At 34.3% G+C, this 16,612-nt stretch overlaps 3 protein-coding genes across 3 annotated transcripts; 1 reads left to right on the top strand and 2 right to left on the bottom strand.

Annotated features, from left to right (window-relative positions):
* Positions 1 to 1,485: 1,485 nt before the first annotated feature.
* LOC133517779 (FMR1-interacting protein NUFIP1) lies at positions 1,486 to 3,956 on the bottom strand. Its single transcript, XM_061851196.1, has 3 exons — positions 3,110 to 3,956; positions 2,411 to 2,681; positions 1,486 to 2,288 (listed from the first exon to the last, which is right to left on the bottom strand). Exons 1-3 carry the CDS (start codon positions 3,341 to 3,343, stop codon positions 1,534 to 1,536), a joined length of 1,260 nt encoding a protein of 419 aa, XP_061707180.1. The 5' UTR covers positions 3,344 to 3,956; the 3' UTR covers positions 1,486 to 1,533.
* Positions 3,957 to 5,198: 1,242 nt separating this feature from the next.
* LOC133517778 (mediator of RNA polymerase II transcription subunit 11) lies at positions 5,199 to 7,565 on the top strand. The gene is made up of 2 exons (XM_061851194.1): positions 5,199 to 5,375; positions 5,465 to 7,565. The coding sequence occupies exons 1-2, from the start codon at positions 5,300 to 5,302 to the stop codon at positions 5,794 to 5,796; spliced, it is 408 nt and encodes a 135-aa protein (XP_061707178.1). The 5' UTR covers positions 5,199 to 5,299; the 3' UTR covers positions 5,797 to 7,565.
* A 5,217-nt stretch (positions 7,566 to 12,782) lies between these two features.
* Positions 12,783 to 16,192, bottom strand: LOC133517777 (protein slowmo). Its single transcript, XM_061851193.1, has 4 exons — positions 15,991 to 16,192; positions 15,740 to 15,905; positions 15,233 to 15,427; positions 12,783 to 13,876 (listed from the first exon to the last, which is right to left on the bottom strand). Exons 1-4 carry the CDS (start codon positions 16,020 to 16,022, stop codon positions 13,583 to 13,585), a joined length of 687 nt encoding a protein of 228 aa, XP_061707177.1. The 5' UTR covers positions 16,023 to 16,192; the 3' UTR covers positions 12,783 to 13,582.
* Positions 16,193 to 16,612: the final 420 nt, after the last annotated feature.

Raw genomic sequence — 16,612 nt, 5'->3', positions numbered from 1 at the left:
AGTATTAATCAATTTTAATAAATACATTATTTTAGAGTTTAATACTCATATAATCCGTAATCCCATGTACCAAGCCTCCAAAGAAATAATTTAAAAATTTAAGTCTGTGGTCTTAATAATACAACGGGTTATTCCTACTAGTTACCACCAAGTTGTTACTAGTGGTAACTACTAGGAACTTTTGTCCACCTTTTACCACAGGTAGTTACACTAATTTTATTCCCACCTTTTACCACTGGTAACTACTGGGAAATAAAATTCCCACTGGTAATAGGTAGGATTTTTAATTCCCAGTAATTACCCCCAATAATTTGTTAGAGTTTAATACTATTAACCCCTTAACGCATGTCATAAAAATATATTTATTTAAATTTGAACTTTAATAGCTGTAAATAGAGTTCAATATTGTAATTGCCATATATGGTTGCATATGCGGTAAAGGGTTAAAACCCGTAGACGTCCCGTGTACCAAGAACCCAAATAAATACTTCAAAACACTGTGAGACCTATGTTAAGATGTACCAACTCTAATAGTGTAAGTCTGTGGTCTCTAATAGTGTAACGGGTTATTCCCACTAGTTACTATTACTTATTTGATAACAGCCAACTTACGTGTATGAACAAGGTTGGAAAAGAAAACTTTTCGATGAAAGTTCGTTTTCCCAGTTTGCAGACACAATGTTGTTCAAAATGTTTGGAACAAATACGCGAATATTTGTGAGGCATCCAATTTGATTTTCCAGTTCCCGCAATCCATTCTTTAACAATTTCATCCTCCGTTGGAAAGCTGGAAATATCAAATAGCTTGAAACTCCCGAAATATGGGGTAATTGCAGGGGACTTTTTTTTCTATTTGTTTGCAACCCTAAATAAAATACTACTGAATTTGACTGGTTTACATAACCAAACTTTTTGTTTTATTTTTAGCAATAAATTACTGATATCTCCTATTTTATCAAGTTTTTCATAATCCAACTAATGATGTAACTCAGTAACTTTGTTCCTGTGAGATTTGAGAAAGAAATACATACATGATCAAAATACAAAAAACTTAAATTTCTGTATATCGCCATCAGCCTCCTTCCTAAGCTGCCATAACCCGACCATGAAAAAAAACCCGGTCGGTGATAAAGACAAAGCATTGCACTATTTTCTCTTTCCTCTTATAGGAATCGTAATAAGACTATCTTGCTCTATCAAAGAGTGTCAGGCCCTTGCAATTTTGGAATTATTCGAACACAGTGTTGCTAACCCGCGATTTTTCAAATTTGCCGCGTTTTTCTACTGACAAGATTTGCTTGACCAACTATAATATTTTTGTTTCTTAAGGCGCTAGTGCACTTCAGATATTCGCAAAACGGCCTAATTTACTAGCCGCAAAGAGAAGGTATGACATCAATTACCCTTAAAATCAAAACAGTCCGACACAGATAATTTCATTACCATTTAGATCTGAAGTCTGTTGTCAAAATAAATTGATGGATATTGGAAAATAAATGACTTTCATTCACATTTTAAATAAACAAAATATTATTATACAGATTTGTCAAAAAAATTGTTTCTTATTATATGTCTTACACATTGCAATACAATATTACGTTCATGTTTCATTTCCTGAAATAACAATTTTTGTAACAAAGTAGATGGCAACTTCGGTTTAGGCCTTTTTGAAATTGCTTTATGAGGAATCTTGTCTTTGGGTTTTCTTTTATTCATCACTGATTTTATTTCAATGTTTTCAGTCACATTTGTTACTTGTTTTGTCACTTTTACTTCTTCAGGTCCACTGTCATCATCACTATCATTTCTTGTTTGTGAAGCTTGTTTTTCAAGATTTTGCAGTGTTAGAGGTTGCTTATCACTTGCTTGATTTGAGATAACTGTTGGTCTACTGTCAGACTCAATTTTAGGGGCTTTGGTGAGAGTAATATTTGGTGCATCATTGTTTTCATCTTCATCAGAAGAACCGTAATTGCACATTAAAGATGACAAAGCAAGGCAAACGGATCCTGAAGCAGTCTCTGAAGGATTACTGGCCTCTTCTATATCATCCTCATCCTCAATAGTAAAACCACTCTCACTAGGTTCTTCCTCTGTATCATTATTGTCCATCATCAAGTCTTGAATTCCTGTGAATGGTTTAAGTTTTCGGGTATCTTCTGCTACAGGTAATTTTTTGACTACATTTTTAGGGGTCATCCTTCTTCTCTTGTTGTGTGCAGAGTCTTTATCAAAATGAGTAATACCAGTGTTGTGTTTATTGAAGGGTTTTCTTTTGCCTCCCATGCCTAAAACATTAATAAACACATTATTTTAAGGGTTGAAGCATATTAAAAATGAATTATATAAATAAATAAATTACTTAAAACATTGAATGCTGGACATAGTCAATTTAAATGTAATTACGTACCTGAATCTGTATTAGGGTTTTTCTCATGCCTTTTATTTTTCAGGCCCATTTTTTCTCCTCTATCTATTTTTTCTTTTATTGCCGCAGCTGCTTTTTCCACATTTTCTTTTGTAGGGTATTTCTTCTTTCTTTCTTCCCTCCATTTTCTTATTTCTTCAGGATCTTGGAGTTTTGCTATTTTCTTATACAGACCGGATGCATGTTGCATCTGAATGTGTTTTGTTATTACTTTAGGATGTGCAATAAATTGACAGCCGTCTATGTTGCATTTCTGGAAAGATGTGTGTATATTAAAATTTAATAATAGAATAACTGTGGCCTAGTGAAAAAGGGTACAAGTCTCGCGCAGCTTAGGTATAAAAGGGCATAAGTGTTACGTGAAACTTACACTCTTTTACACCTGCACTGCCCTTGGGCAAGTCTCGCTCGACTTGTACCCTTATTCACTAGGGTCACATTATGTTCTCATATACTTCCCACAATTTCTATACGTACATGGTCTGGTCATTGCAAAAACCTGAAGAAATGATGTGTAAACTATCAAATCAGTAAAATAATATTGGGAAGTGTTTTTAGTAGTAGTAAAATTGGCAATTGTACACCATTATAATGCAATTTTACAGAAGTTGAGGTACAAAACTTAAGCTCATTATTTCTTTGTATAAATTGTAAAGCAAGTGATAAATATATTTGTCTTACCTGATGTTGTTGTTTGTGTTTTTCAAGAATATCTGGTGTCCGAAAGCCTCTATCACATGTTTCACACCAAAATTCATTTGTACAGTCCTGCGGTGTTTGCTGTCTCCAATGAAGTCCTTGCGCCCTAAACCCTGATGGTGGCCCTCGTGGAACAAAATGTGGTCGCCATTGGAAACGGTTTGGTGCAGGAAAACGTTGATTGTTATAGTACGCGTTATGAAATGGCGCTTCCATTGGTATGAGTTATGATTGTATTCAGTGTTAATTTACAGACATAGTCATTAGAATTAACGTTTTATAAATTAAATAAATGTTCAAAAGTAACTAAACCAAATAGTGAATCAGGTAAGGTTAGGGCTAGAAGCAAGCAGTGGCAGTGGCAGCTCTATTCAAAGAGCATATAATCGCTACGTTTTAAGAGACGGGACTCCCATTCTAGCGAGTGGAATCAGTTTGTTTCGCAAATCATTACCAAAATGTACGACAAAGAACTGTCAAAGAACCATAGTACCAACATAAGCGATTTAAATAGTGTAGTACGCTACACGCTTGCGTTTCTTATCGATATCGATAAAATGGGGAGGGTTGAAACATAGACTCCTGTCTACAAATGTTGTACTCGAAATCAGGTAAGTATCGAGTCCACATTTAAGTTGTATGTTATATAGTGGATAGTTCTTTGAGTGGACTAATACGTGGTCGGGCTTAATGTAGACCCGAATTATTTTTATACAGTTTTTAAGTGGAGGTTTTTTTTTATTAATAGAGCTTTATCTTCAAAATAATCTGCACATACATGTTTCAATAAGTTTAACATGCGAAAGATGTATCAGGTCTTCATTCCCATCAAATTTGACCCACTGATTGCATCTGAAAACATACAGCCTTGGATAAACATGACTTTATCTACAGTTTACATTCCAAGTGTTTGCTAATGACTAATGAGATCATCAACTGATTATTTAGCGCTAATATGCATCTATAAATCATGTTTTTTGGCATCCAGTTATCAATAACCCTTTATCAATGCTCTAACTTTTTATGTATTTATATGTCTGTTAATCATGAGAACCGGTCTGGCCTAGTTGGCAGTGACCCTGCCTATGAAGCCGATAGTCCCAGGTTCAAATCCTGGTACAAGCATGGTATTTGTATGATGAGCATGAATATTTGTTCCTGAGTCATGGGTGTTTTCTATGTATTTATGAATATTTATATATTAGGTGTATATATATCGTTGTCTAAGTACCCACGACACATGCCATGCATACTTTAGGACTAAATCAATTTGTGTAATAATGTCCTATAATATTTATTTATGTATCATAAAAACAGAGCTTATTTTCTTACATTTTAGGTTAATATATTAAATAATTACTAGATAAAAAAGGATATGTTTGTTAACTAATGACCATTAATGCATAAATGATAGATAATGTTCCACTGAAAATCTTTGACGAATTAATTATGGTCATATTGCATGAAAGTTCTAAGGAAATTTCACATATTTACTTAAATTATTCACACTGATATACAAATAAACCTACAGTTATCGATAGTTATAGTACACTCCTAGTTCGCAACTAAAAATAATATAAAATATCTAATTTTCGATGTGTTTATAGCCTGCTGACCCAAAATAAGGTCAAAAGTATCTAAAGCAATACTTACCGGTCTTCATTTAAGGGAAATTTCGCCATAAAATCCCTTTTTTCGTGATTTTCTCGAGTGGCTCGCTTGCCACATGTTTCACACTTACGAAACAGCTTTCTCGATGGCATTGTAACAAACTCGCTCTTTACTCTTGTCACGGTTCACTATTTTCGATTTTTTCACTAAATAAAAAAGAAATTGCACGAAATACCGAACAAAACATTGAAGCTTTCATAACAAACAAAACAATTAGGTTTGACAGTTGACTTGATGTAAACTTGACAGAATAAATAGCACTGACGTTTTCTTTTACATCGTTGGCAATGATTTGCGAAACAAACTCCATACAAAACTTTTTTTGTTCCTAGTTGCGTCAGCCTGGTCGAGAGTTCGAGTGATTATAATCAAAGAGCATATAATCACTACGTTCATTATAATTATTAAGCTCTGCAGTGAACTAAGGCGAAGTTATATTTTTTTGGCAAACAACAATAATTTGTTTGTTTCTTGAATAATTTGAACACATCAACGTTAAGTATGGCTGGCCCGATGGAAAGAATTACGGTTCTCGACGATATTGAAAAGGAAATTATTACATGTTTACAGTGTGCAGGTAATACTTGATGCTATTTTAAACTAGCAAATCATTGACATTATCTAGTTGAAATACTAATAGCTACCTTATGTTTCACAATTTTACAGCACAAGCTCTTCTTGAACTAGGCAAAGAGAAATCTAGCCAAAAGCAGGCAGAGTCCAACACATCTCAATTTCTGAGGACCCTGAGCCAGGTTGAAAGCAAGTTAAGTGATCAGATCAACTATTTGACGCAAGTGTCCACCGGTCAGCCGCACGAGGGCTCGGGCTACGCGTCACAGAAAGTACTGCAGATGGCCTGGCACCGGCTGGAGCATGTGCGCTCCTGGGTCAATGAACTGGACCGCCTGAAGGCTTCACATCTAGCGGCTAGCAGTAGGAGTGTAACTAGCAACGTCCCCAATGGAAATATGACTAACTCTGGAACAAGCACATGATTACAGTGTTATAACATATTTCAGTAAATCATCCTTCTGTACCTATAATCCTGGAAAATTATATGATACAGTGGATTGATACATTGTCAGTGAAAGGACTATGTAGCCTAAAGTATGCTAAATTAAACATTGATGTGTGTAGACATTAATCATATTTATAGTAGTATAGCAATAGAGGTTGGAAAGAATCTATAGACATTGACATATATACTATACATGTAACAACAACTTATTCGATGTAGCTGTTCCAAACCTGTTAATGTTATGCCTATCTTAAAAATAGTCTGTTCACTGTTAGTTTGAGATAGTTAATGAATTTTTAATTTTGTTCCAGTTTTCTGAAATTTTAACTCAATAAATGTTATACAGTGGAATCTTGATAATCCGGTACATCCATTAATCTGGCACTAAATATGTATGTTAATGTACTTCAGACGAAAGCAGTAGTGGAGTAGAAATAATTTGTACTTATCTATAGGGCCCTTGTAATATTAGAGTATAATTCTGTACATGGCGGGAAGAAGTTGATAATTTGTGACATAAAATGGAAGAAATTTGAATCTTATGTAATTCTATTTTAAGTTCAAATTTCTTCAATTTTATATCTTGAGTTATCAACTTCTCGCCGTATACCTAATTATCATTCTGGGTTTTATAAAATACTTGTTACCTGTAATTGCTGGATGTCACTTTGTAACAAATTTGTTAGAAAGAGAGACAAATAAGTGTATACATTCGTGTAGACAAATAAGTATTACAGCCCTTTATAAAACACAACTCTGTACTTTTTCAACTAAAAATAGTGTTCCATACTTTTGATGTTGATGTTGCGTCCGCAGGGGTTGCATAGACTTGCTGGGTGAGAAACTTGTAAAACCTATACAGGGTGATTCAGGAGACGTGAGCAGGATCAAGCTTGAGCATTCAGTAAGTTATAAGCAACTGTTTCGTACCAGTATTTGTGAGATTAACGTTCTTTAATTTTTTACTGTTCAAAAAAAATAGTTTTGATTTATTTACGCCATGTATGGTCACCCTCTTTGTTTTATCCATAAGTGACACAAGTGACAAATTGAATGTCATCGGAGTCTGGTTACTTTTGAAAAATCGTATCTCACGCAAGTGTGACATTTTGTTTTCTTCATAATCAAACTGCTGTCATAACGGTTAAAGAGGTTTTATCTTTCTTAATTAAGTGTTGTAGGGTGTCCATGATTGTAGATAATCAAATTTGTCCTTAACAAAAAGTTAAATACCAGATAAAAAGCGTGATTGTTTTACTTAAATATGATGGTGAACGATTCATTAACATTTACTGATTGTGTATGCTTAGTCCTGGTCACTTCTCATGAATCACCCTGTATATAGCATACCTATCAATATGTAAGATTACAATGGGTATGTTATATGACAAGGACGAATTTGGGTTTTTTTATAATTTTGTGAGATACAGAGTTCATTATGGTGTTAGAGTGATCCAACACTGTTACAGTTATATGTATATTATAACATTGTACGACAGGGACAACATAATAACATATACACTATCAATACTATCATGTTGTCCCTTTTACACTGTGTTACATATCGTTATATATATAATTGCCAGTATGGCAGCACCATTAGACAGAAATATAGATATTATATAGAGTTAGTATTGATCAATTCTGTCTTTAGTAACGTAATTAAAATTATTGTAAATTTAAATAAAGAATAAACAACTAAAAGTATCCATGCTACATTTTGAAAAATAAATAAATACACCTTTATATTTGAGTTATTCTTAAAATCACCCATAATTCCAAAGCATTACAGAGTATATTATCAAAGAGAATTTGAAATAGAGGTGTATTGTCAAAGAAAACTTTGTGGCGACGTAAATGTACTGACATCTTTCGACACATAATTAAAACTTTTAGAACATTTGACTTTGATCATATTCTTCCACCGATATGTATTAGATAAAGATAGTTTATTTTCCAAGTACAATACAGTATATCACAATGCACTTATGAACGTCGAATAAAGCTACGTCAGCTCTAACCTTACACCTCTGGGCCCCTACCGGGAAAATCGAAGTTCGTCAATTGCGGGCATTTTCTCTCTCACTCTAATCACGTCTTAATAAGAGTAAAAGAGAAAGATCCCCGCAATTTGCGAATTTCGGTTTTCGCGGTAGGCCCTCTGACCCGAGAAGATTTAAATCACTCCTAAATTATAGGAGGGTATCCCAATATGGGACCGACAAGAAACTCGGCGGGACACATCTTTTCAAAACATTACATCTTATAACTAACATGCATTAAATAAAATAAAATACTTATGGAATTAAATAAAACATACAGAAGGTACTTTCTTATAGAAATTTCATGGACTAGATTGCTAATGCAGGACGCTATCATTGCCAAACATTCATAGACATAGACATAGACATAGAAAAGTTTTATTTAACATCACAAATATCGCATTGGTACATTTGAACATAAAATCTTAAAACTACTAAAACAATTTTATACTGAGATGCGTTGGCTGACATATAAACAGCGTGATGCTAAAAAGGGGCTCGACTCAGCATAAAGTTGCAGTAAATGTACTGCAACGCTGGTTTTCAGTCGGTCCCTAGTAATAAAAACAAAACATAAGAAAACAAATTTCAAAACAAAAACATTAGGAAAAGGAAGAGAAGAAAAAGTTAGATGGGTGTGTATGTGTATATGTGACGAAACGGAGTGCAATTTATAAAATTATTTGTGTACCTACTGTGTAGTTTTTGTATGTGCTTTAGTTTGTGTACAATATCATATTAGAGCATTATCAAGCATTTTTTTTTGTATATATAAGTTAGGATAGGATATATAGTTGAGTGTAAATTTGTACTTATTAAGAATATAGTTAATAAATTATGTTTGGCTGGGCCATTATAAGAGATAAGAAGGTATAGCTCTACAGCCAAGAGGTAGTGCATTTTGAATATGGAGAAGGTGTCGCTTAAGCCGTGTTTTAAAACTGTTAAGACTATTAAAAATCTGTAATGGTGGCGGGATATTATTCCAGCACTTAGTGGCTGTGTATTTAAAACTACCTCGAAAAGCAGAGGTGCAATGATGTGAAGCTACCAATTTGTTGCTGACCGATCTAAGGCCATACTTCATAGAAGTGTTTGAGCGCCAGGTGAGCTTTTCAAAGAGGTACTCGGGTTTTGAGAACTTTAATACACCAAACAACAATGAAGATAGATGGAGTTCTCTTCTGTAAGCCATTTTGAGAATGCCTGATGCATTTAAATAAGGACTCACATGCGCTCGAGGGGGAATTCTAAAACAATAGCGCGCACATGCGTTTTGAACTCTTTGTATAATGCGATCAGTCCGTGCTAATAAGCGTGGACCATATACTACATCTGCATAATCAAACCTTGAGAGTATAAGCGTATCACAAAGTTTGATTCTAAGGTCTTCGCTAAGAAAATCACGAATTCTATAGAGAATTTTTAGTCTATAAAACGAGTTTCTGGCAATATCTGCAATGTGACTTTCAAAACGAAGAGACTCGTCCATTATAACGCCTAAGTTACGCGACTCAAAAACACGATCTATTTCTTCGCCTGAAATGAACATTTTTGGTTTATAGCTGTTTATTTGTTTTAATTGGTGTTTGGAACCGAAAATCATAACTTTTGATTTGCTAGGATTTAGCACTAAAGAATTTGAGGATGACCAAGTTGTTATATTGTTCAAGTCTTCATTTATTTTGGCAACTACTTCAGTAACATTAGTAGGATTACATGGGATGTAGATTTGGATATCATCAGCATATAGGTGGAAATTACTATGCTTTATTACGTTACGGACATCAGCTGTATACAAAATAAATAATAGCGGGCCTAGGATCGAACCTTGCGGCACTCCTCTAGATAAAATAGATGGTTTAGACTTCAGAAACATACCGCTACTATCTTGAAGTTTGACAACTTGCATTCGATCATTAAGATAACTCGAAAACCATTTGATTGTGTCCGGTTCAAATCCGTAATATTTCATTTTGGATAACAATAGCTTTGTATTAATGGCATCAAAGGCACGAGAGAAATCAAGCAGTGCCATTATAGTTCCCATGCCCATATCTTGTGCAGATAGTATATTGTCTACTACATCAAGAAGTGCAGTTGCTGTACTACGCGTCTTACGAAACCCAGATTGCAGAACAGGGAGAACTTGGTTTTTTTCAAGAAAAGCAGACAACTGTGTATATACGAGGCGTTCGATTATTTTAGATATACACGGAAGAATGCTTATTGGTCGCAGATCTTTAAAACTACTGACGTGACTTTTTTTAGGAAGAGGCGTCACTAACGCCACTTTCCAGGCATCGGGAAAGACTGAGGACATTATAGATTTATTAATTATTGCAGTGATTGTACCTAATGAATGAGGAAGAGTCAGTAGTAGCATGTCCAATGAAATACCGTCATCGCCCATAGCAGAGGATTTAAGTGATCTAATTAATTCCTTCAATGCTCGCGAAATGAGTTTTTGCTTAACAACACTTTTGAAATTAGACTCAGTCTTCAACCATCTGCCAAACGAAATAAAAAGCCTCGAAGGAAATACTTTTAAAAGATGCTTAAAAAACTTTTTAATAGACAAAGTTTTCTATAATTTAAAAGAATTTTATAACTATGTAAACCTAAATGTATATTAAAATATAGTTTACAGTACATATGGGGCTACTTTATAGCACTAGTGCGAGAAGTAGCATATTATGTTACTGTGTCGAACATTTAAAGGGCCATATGTACTGTAATACGTTGTACGATACATGTGCGAATAGGTAATTCGCAACTCGTGTCGATTTAAAACACTCCCTTCGGTCGTGTTTTAATTTATCGCCACTCGTTTCGAATTTCCTATTTTTCGCACTTGTATCGTAATGTACTATTAAGATAAAATATTAAAACCTAGTTTAAGTTAAAAATAATTGTATACCCGAGAAGGGTAAAACTGTTGATACTCATCAAAAAATGTACCTAAGTCATATTCTTGTACCTACACAGTTTGCACAATAAATATTTCTGATTTCTGAATCTGTAAGCTTGGTGACATTTTTTGGTATCTTGTTATATATTGTTAAATTTATAAAAAAAAGTGGCGCCATTTAATACAAGGCCAAAGGCAGCGCACCATCGTTTCGAGGTAATACCCGGTAAGCTGGCGCCACTTTTTGATATTTAACAAATTTAACACATATCAGTGAATGAATAAGGATTAAAGTCAAATGGCGTTCTACAAGTTTTAATTATGTGTCGTAAGATAGCAGTAAATTTACGTCGCTACTAAGTTTTCTTTGACAATACACCTCTATTAAATTATCTTTGTTGATATTATATATTTTATACTACATCGGTGGCAAACAAGTATACCGCCTGATGGTACGTAGTCTCTGTAGCCTAAGAAGGTACGCCTGCAACTCCGGAGGAGTTACATGCGCATTGCCGACACTCCGCACCCTCGTTGAGCTCTGGCAACCTTACTCATCAGCAGGAACACAACACTATGAGTAGGGTCTAGCGTTATTTGGGCTGCGGTTTTCTGTAAGGAGAGACCCAACGTTCGTAAGTTTCAGTTTTTAACCCCCGACGCAAAAAGAGGGTGTCATAAAGTACGTTTGACGCCAATGTCTGCCTGTGGCAACGTAGCTCGCAAACGGATGGATTTCGATTCGATTCGTTTTTTTTTACGTGACAGCGTGTTTCCTTGCGGTGGTGATCAAAATTCATCCAGCAGTTTGAAGAATATCAGCTTTTTTCTAGAATTATGGAAGGCATTTTGGGTATAAAATGTTTTTTTTTTTGCCTCAATGCGTAGGGGTTTTTTTTTAATTTTCAATAGTTGTAACTAGGGAAAATGCACTTTGCCTATTTTACATTCTTCTGTCTCTACTGCCGATCGAAGGGAAGAACCAATTTATTTCATTAAAAGGCCTTTGCAATGTCAATTGCCACATAATCAGTTCAATGAACGTACGTCACTTGCTGCTGAATCTTATCTCGGGCGATAGAGAAGTCTTGATACTATTTATATATAATTATCAATTATTCACATGCTTGCTCACGTTTTCTTGAAGTTATGTGAAGTTCTAAGTTAAATATAAAACGTCAATGGCACCATATTCACCAAACACATGTACGAATTCACATGTAGAATGCTACGCTGCGAAAAGCACCACTTAGTTACAGATACTCTACAACAGCCCATACTCTTAGAACTCAATTTTTCATGAACATGGATGCAACTGGAACGAGTGATCGCGTTCCATATTAAATTTAATTAATTAGTGCCGGAGCACCTGTGTTGTGATGTGACCGCAAATTGGCTATCCCCAATATATGAAATGCTCCATCAGATAGTTGAAGTAAACTGCAATAATATCTTCAACGATGCGCGCAAAAATGAGTGTCCGACCGAAAACTGCCGAATCTTGTATATTTTCGGCAGTATCCGACCGAAGTTTAGGTTTCGGTACCCGTTTCAGCATAAAAATCAGGTTCCGGCCGAAGGTTCGATTTCAGCAAAATATCCGGTTTATATGCGTATTCACTATAAACAATTTTTGGGATACACTGTTTTTCAAACACTGCAGATATTTACAGAAACAATGTTACAGTTGTCATAGTGTGGGCGATCTGAGATACAATGAACTTGGCTTGGTGTTTACTGCGACTGTTTGTGTTTCAGAAACACGAGGATTTCTGTTTCTGAACAAAATGTTCAGTGAATACGTACCTACCTTAAGTAGAACACTATAAAATATACATATGACACACTCTTATGGCGCTACGACGAATTTAGTCTGATATTTTTGCGTGCTTCGACATGGCAATGTCCCTGCAGGTGACATCTTACTAGGATATGATTGGCTGTATTATAATGGCCCTTTCTTTAATATCAGATGTAGTTTTGGCGTAGGTATAATAATGGATGCAAATATCAATATTCATGAAATTTATTATATCTCAAATGTAGGTATCTATAATCATTATCAGCATTAACTTTGCATTGTATCACAATAGTTATAGTCAGTAAAAAAACCTTGTGTAAACACTTTTCCAACAAAAACAAAACATACATTTAAATAAATTATTTACAGTATGCTAACATTTATATTCTTTGATGTGATTATTATCAAGCCCCTTTATCAAGATAAATGGAATTACCCTTTGTACCTAGTGACATGGAATAAAAGAAATTACTATCTACATTAGAGGTGGCATGTTTATCATATAGCTGGTGGCACCCATTCTGTTTCACACTAGAATATAGTTTAATAAGAAACAGTGCCTTATGCCTTGTTGACAAAATTTAAACCTACCATACATCAGTAATTAAAAGCTGAAGCTAACATACAGATAGGTATATTACTGATACATTTAGAACACACCATTCAGCACACAGATTATCATACAATTTACATATACTTGTGTAACAACTCCACAACAATAAAATGTAATTGTATAGGGCGACAGACTTACATTCATTAAATCTTTAATGCAAATGGTGTTTTCTCTTACAATTTCGTGGTCAGTTTGTTATAAAATCAAAATTATCTATACCTACCAACATCTTTGATTAGCCTGTTGATAATACTGCACACCTAGTAGTGACCTATCATGTTAAACTACTGTTTAATTAAATAAATACACATTACAATACAAATGATAATAATTTAGCATGAGGCATTTTGTAGTGTTTTCAAAATTGAACTAAAGGGGGTCCCTTCACTCCTCTTTTCAGCTGCGTTGGTTAGCATTTGCTTTGGTGAATTTTTCGATATCATCTAGAGACCTTTTTGCCTTGGATGAGATATCATCCATAGATCTCCGTGCAGTGGATGTAATGTCATCAAGTGATTTCTTAGTCTGTGACAGCAACTCATCTGTGCTCTTGCAGGCTGTGCTGGCCAGTTCCTTTATCTCTGAGTCAAATTTGCCTATCACCCATTCAATAGCTTGTCGTCCTTTTCCTGCATTCAGTGATATTTTGTTTGCCAGAAGATCTTCCATGTAGCTACTCAGTGGAACACCCTGAAATAATAAAAAAAGGATAAATTTTTAGTACATTTTAAGCTTTATTGATCAGTTGGTCACACTATAATAAAACTATAGATACTTAAGTATACTGTAGTGTTTCTGAAAATAAACATGCTTTTTTAAATCAAGCATTGCAATCGACAATAAATGTGCCTCCTCAGATGCCACAAGGATACTAACAAAATTTAAATAGCATTTAAGCTTTTAATAGATATATTTGATATGAATCAGAGAGAGATAGAGATGTGCATCCTTGACAGCAAAGAGAATTTGAAATAGAAAGAAAATTTTGTAGCCACAGTAAATTAACTGCCACCTTTCAACACATTATAAAAATTTTTTAGAATGCTATATGACTTTGATCCTTATTCTTTCATAGATATCTGTTAAGAATTGTTAAATATATGTAAGTGGCCAGGCCTTACCAAGCATAGGTCAAAGGTTATGGTGGTGGTGGTAAAGGTATGGTGTGGTTATGGTGGTGGTCGCTTGAAACGATGCCACCATACCTTTGGCCTATGATTTATTAGATGGCGCCACTTTTTGATATTTAACACATATCAGTGATCATTTAACACATAAGGATCAAAGTTAAATGGCATTCTAAAAGTTTTAATAATGTGTCTAAAGATAAAGTGTCAAAGAAAACTTTGTAGCCGTAGTAAATTTACTGTGGCTACAAAGTTTTCTTTGACAATCCACCTCTATTTCAAATTATCTTTGCTTGACAGTCAAAGGGTTAATGTTACAAACCAAAAAGATAAATGAGTCAGCCACTATTGTTTAAATCCTGCATAAGAGTTACTGTCATACAGTAACATTTTGAACACCCAAAAAGTTGATCATTAAAAATATAATAGTTTTTTAACATATGATATATGGTACCTGCATTACAGCCACATGGGCACAATAGTTTTAAGAATACTTTTTTTTTTATTAAGGTCTTATCTCATAAAATCATCAATTTTGAGATGTGGCCTTATTGAAGGCATGATATGATAATATAGTATCCATCTAAATAGAGCTAACAGACTAATAAAAGTAATAAAAATAATAAAATGGTAGCTAAATAGAGAAGGAGCCAAAAATTGGTTATATATTTAACCAAACTGTATACTTTATTCATTTGACAAACTGAAGATACCATACATAGATATACATAGGTATCTATTTTTATAATTATCACATGCTTGGCACAATATGAGAAATTCTATAACTGTACCCACCATTTCCTGTCTATCTATAAGAACTTATTTCTGGCAGTAATTAGCATGCATCAAGTGCATGATTTCCAAAATCAAATGAGACTTTACTTTTAAATCTACCCTCAGATTTTCAAGCAACACTTACTTGGACTGTGACCACTGCCTCCTGTGTGAGAAGCGTTTTGGAGGCATCGGAGGGATGTGGCGTGTATCTCACTGTTTCATCTACAGCTATGTAATGGCAGAATGTTAAATTTCTTGTTTTGAGCGTCATTTGCCTCTGATTGGGATTGACTTCAGATTGTTCACTGGCATAGCATATTTTAGCCGTTCCTATGATCTAAAACGAAAAATCAATCTAAAATACTTTCACATACCATCAACAGTTACAACAGAGGATAAGGTGTTTCTGATCAATTGTTATACATACACCATATAGAGTTAATAGGGTTTTCCCTAGATAATGCGGTGATTACAGAACAATTGCAGTTAAAAGCAGATTTTTTTTTAATTATAAATTTGAGTTGTCCAAAGAAATTCAATAAGAATTAGAATAAGATTGAATAATAAAATTATTCTCATTTAAATGCGAATAAAAAGGCAGCTAATAACTTTCACTTAATCTTGAAAAATGATAGTAAAAATAGATTACCGCTTGCGCCCATCGGGGAAAAAACCATTTGGAGCTGACAAGTCTGTGAGTGTGCAGTACTCCATTAACCACTCGCCTCTCGACCACATCCGTTCCTATGACGGCTGGATTCATAGGATTGGGATATTTGCGCCATGCTGCTTGAGCAACAGTCTCCCATGGGTGGCTAAAATGAAATATTTTTTTAGAATACCTACGTAAATAATAAAGAAACAAGATAATGGAAAGATGACAGATTGCGTCATAGTTACTTGAAAGTGTGTTCTGATGTCCAAATCTTCATTGTGATATTCGATTTATTCAATCCTTTGTATAATAATTCCGAGTTAATGACCTTTTCATTTGATTTAGTTATTTTCCATTTCTTATCTTCTCTTACTATACTATCACACACACTGACTTGAAAGCTCTTGCGAGCGTATCGTCAGTCAAAATGGCATTTACAAGGTATAGGCACATAAGCAACACATAAGAGTCGTAATTTTTTTTTGAGACAGGAACTTCTCACAGCCATTAAAACAAGTGCCAATTACATCCACACTTTATCAGGCGAGAAAATAATATTTTTCCGTTTCAGTAAATATCAGCACATCGTTTACAATATATGAGATGTAAAAAAAAGTTGGTTCACATGCAAAAATATCAAACATTGAACATTTTTGGCATTTAGAGACGAAGCATTTTTTATATTTCAAATATTGTTAACAATATTTTCGATATTATTTCCGTGAAATGGAAAACGATTATCAGGCTCGAAATCGGGACTGATTTCGGGTACGATATCGGGAAGTGTGGATGTAATTGACGCTTATGAAGGACGGGAAAGTAAAATATAATCTGATTATTTACTATTTATTGCATATAGCTTTTTCT

The sequence above is a fragment of the Cydia pomonella genome, chromosome 5 (genome assembly GCF_033807575.1).
Source record: "Cydia pomonella isolate Wapato2018A chromosome 5, ilCydPomo1, whole genome shotgun sequence".
In the NCBI taxonomy this organism is placed as follows: Eukaryota; Metazoa; Arthropoda; class Insecta; order Lepidoptera; family Tortricidae; genus Cydia; species Cydia pomonella.
Note: the sequence above shows the minus strand (reverse complement) of the source record. Positions and strands in the feature narration are given on the sequence as shown.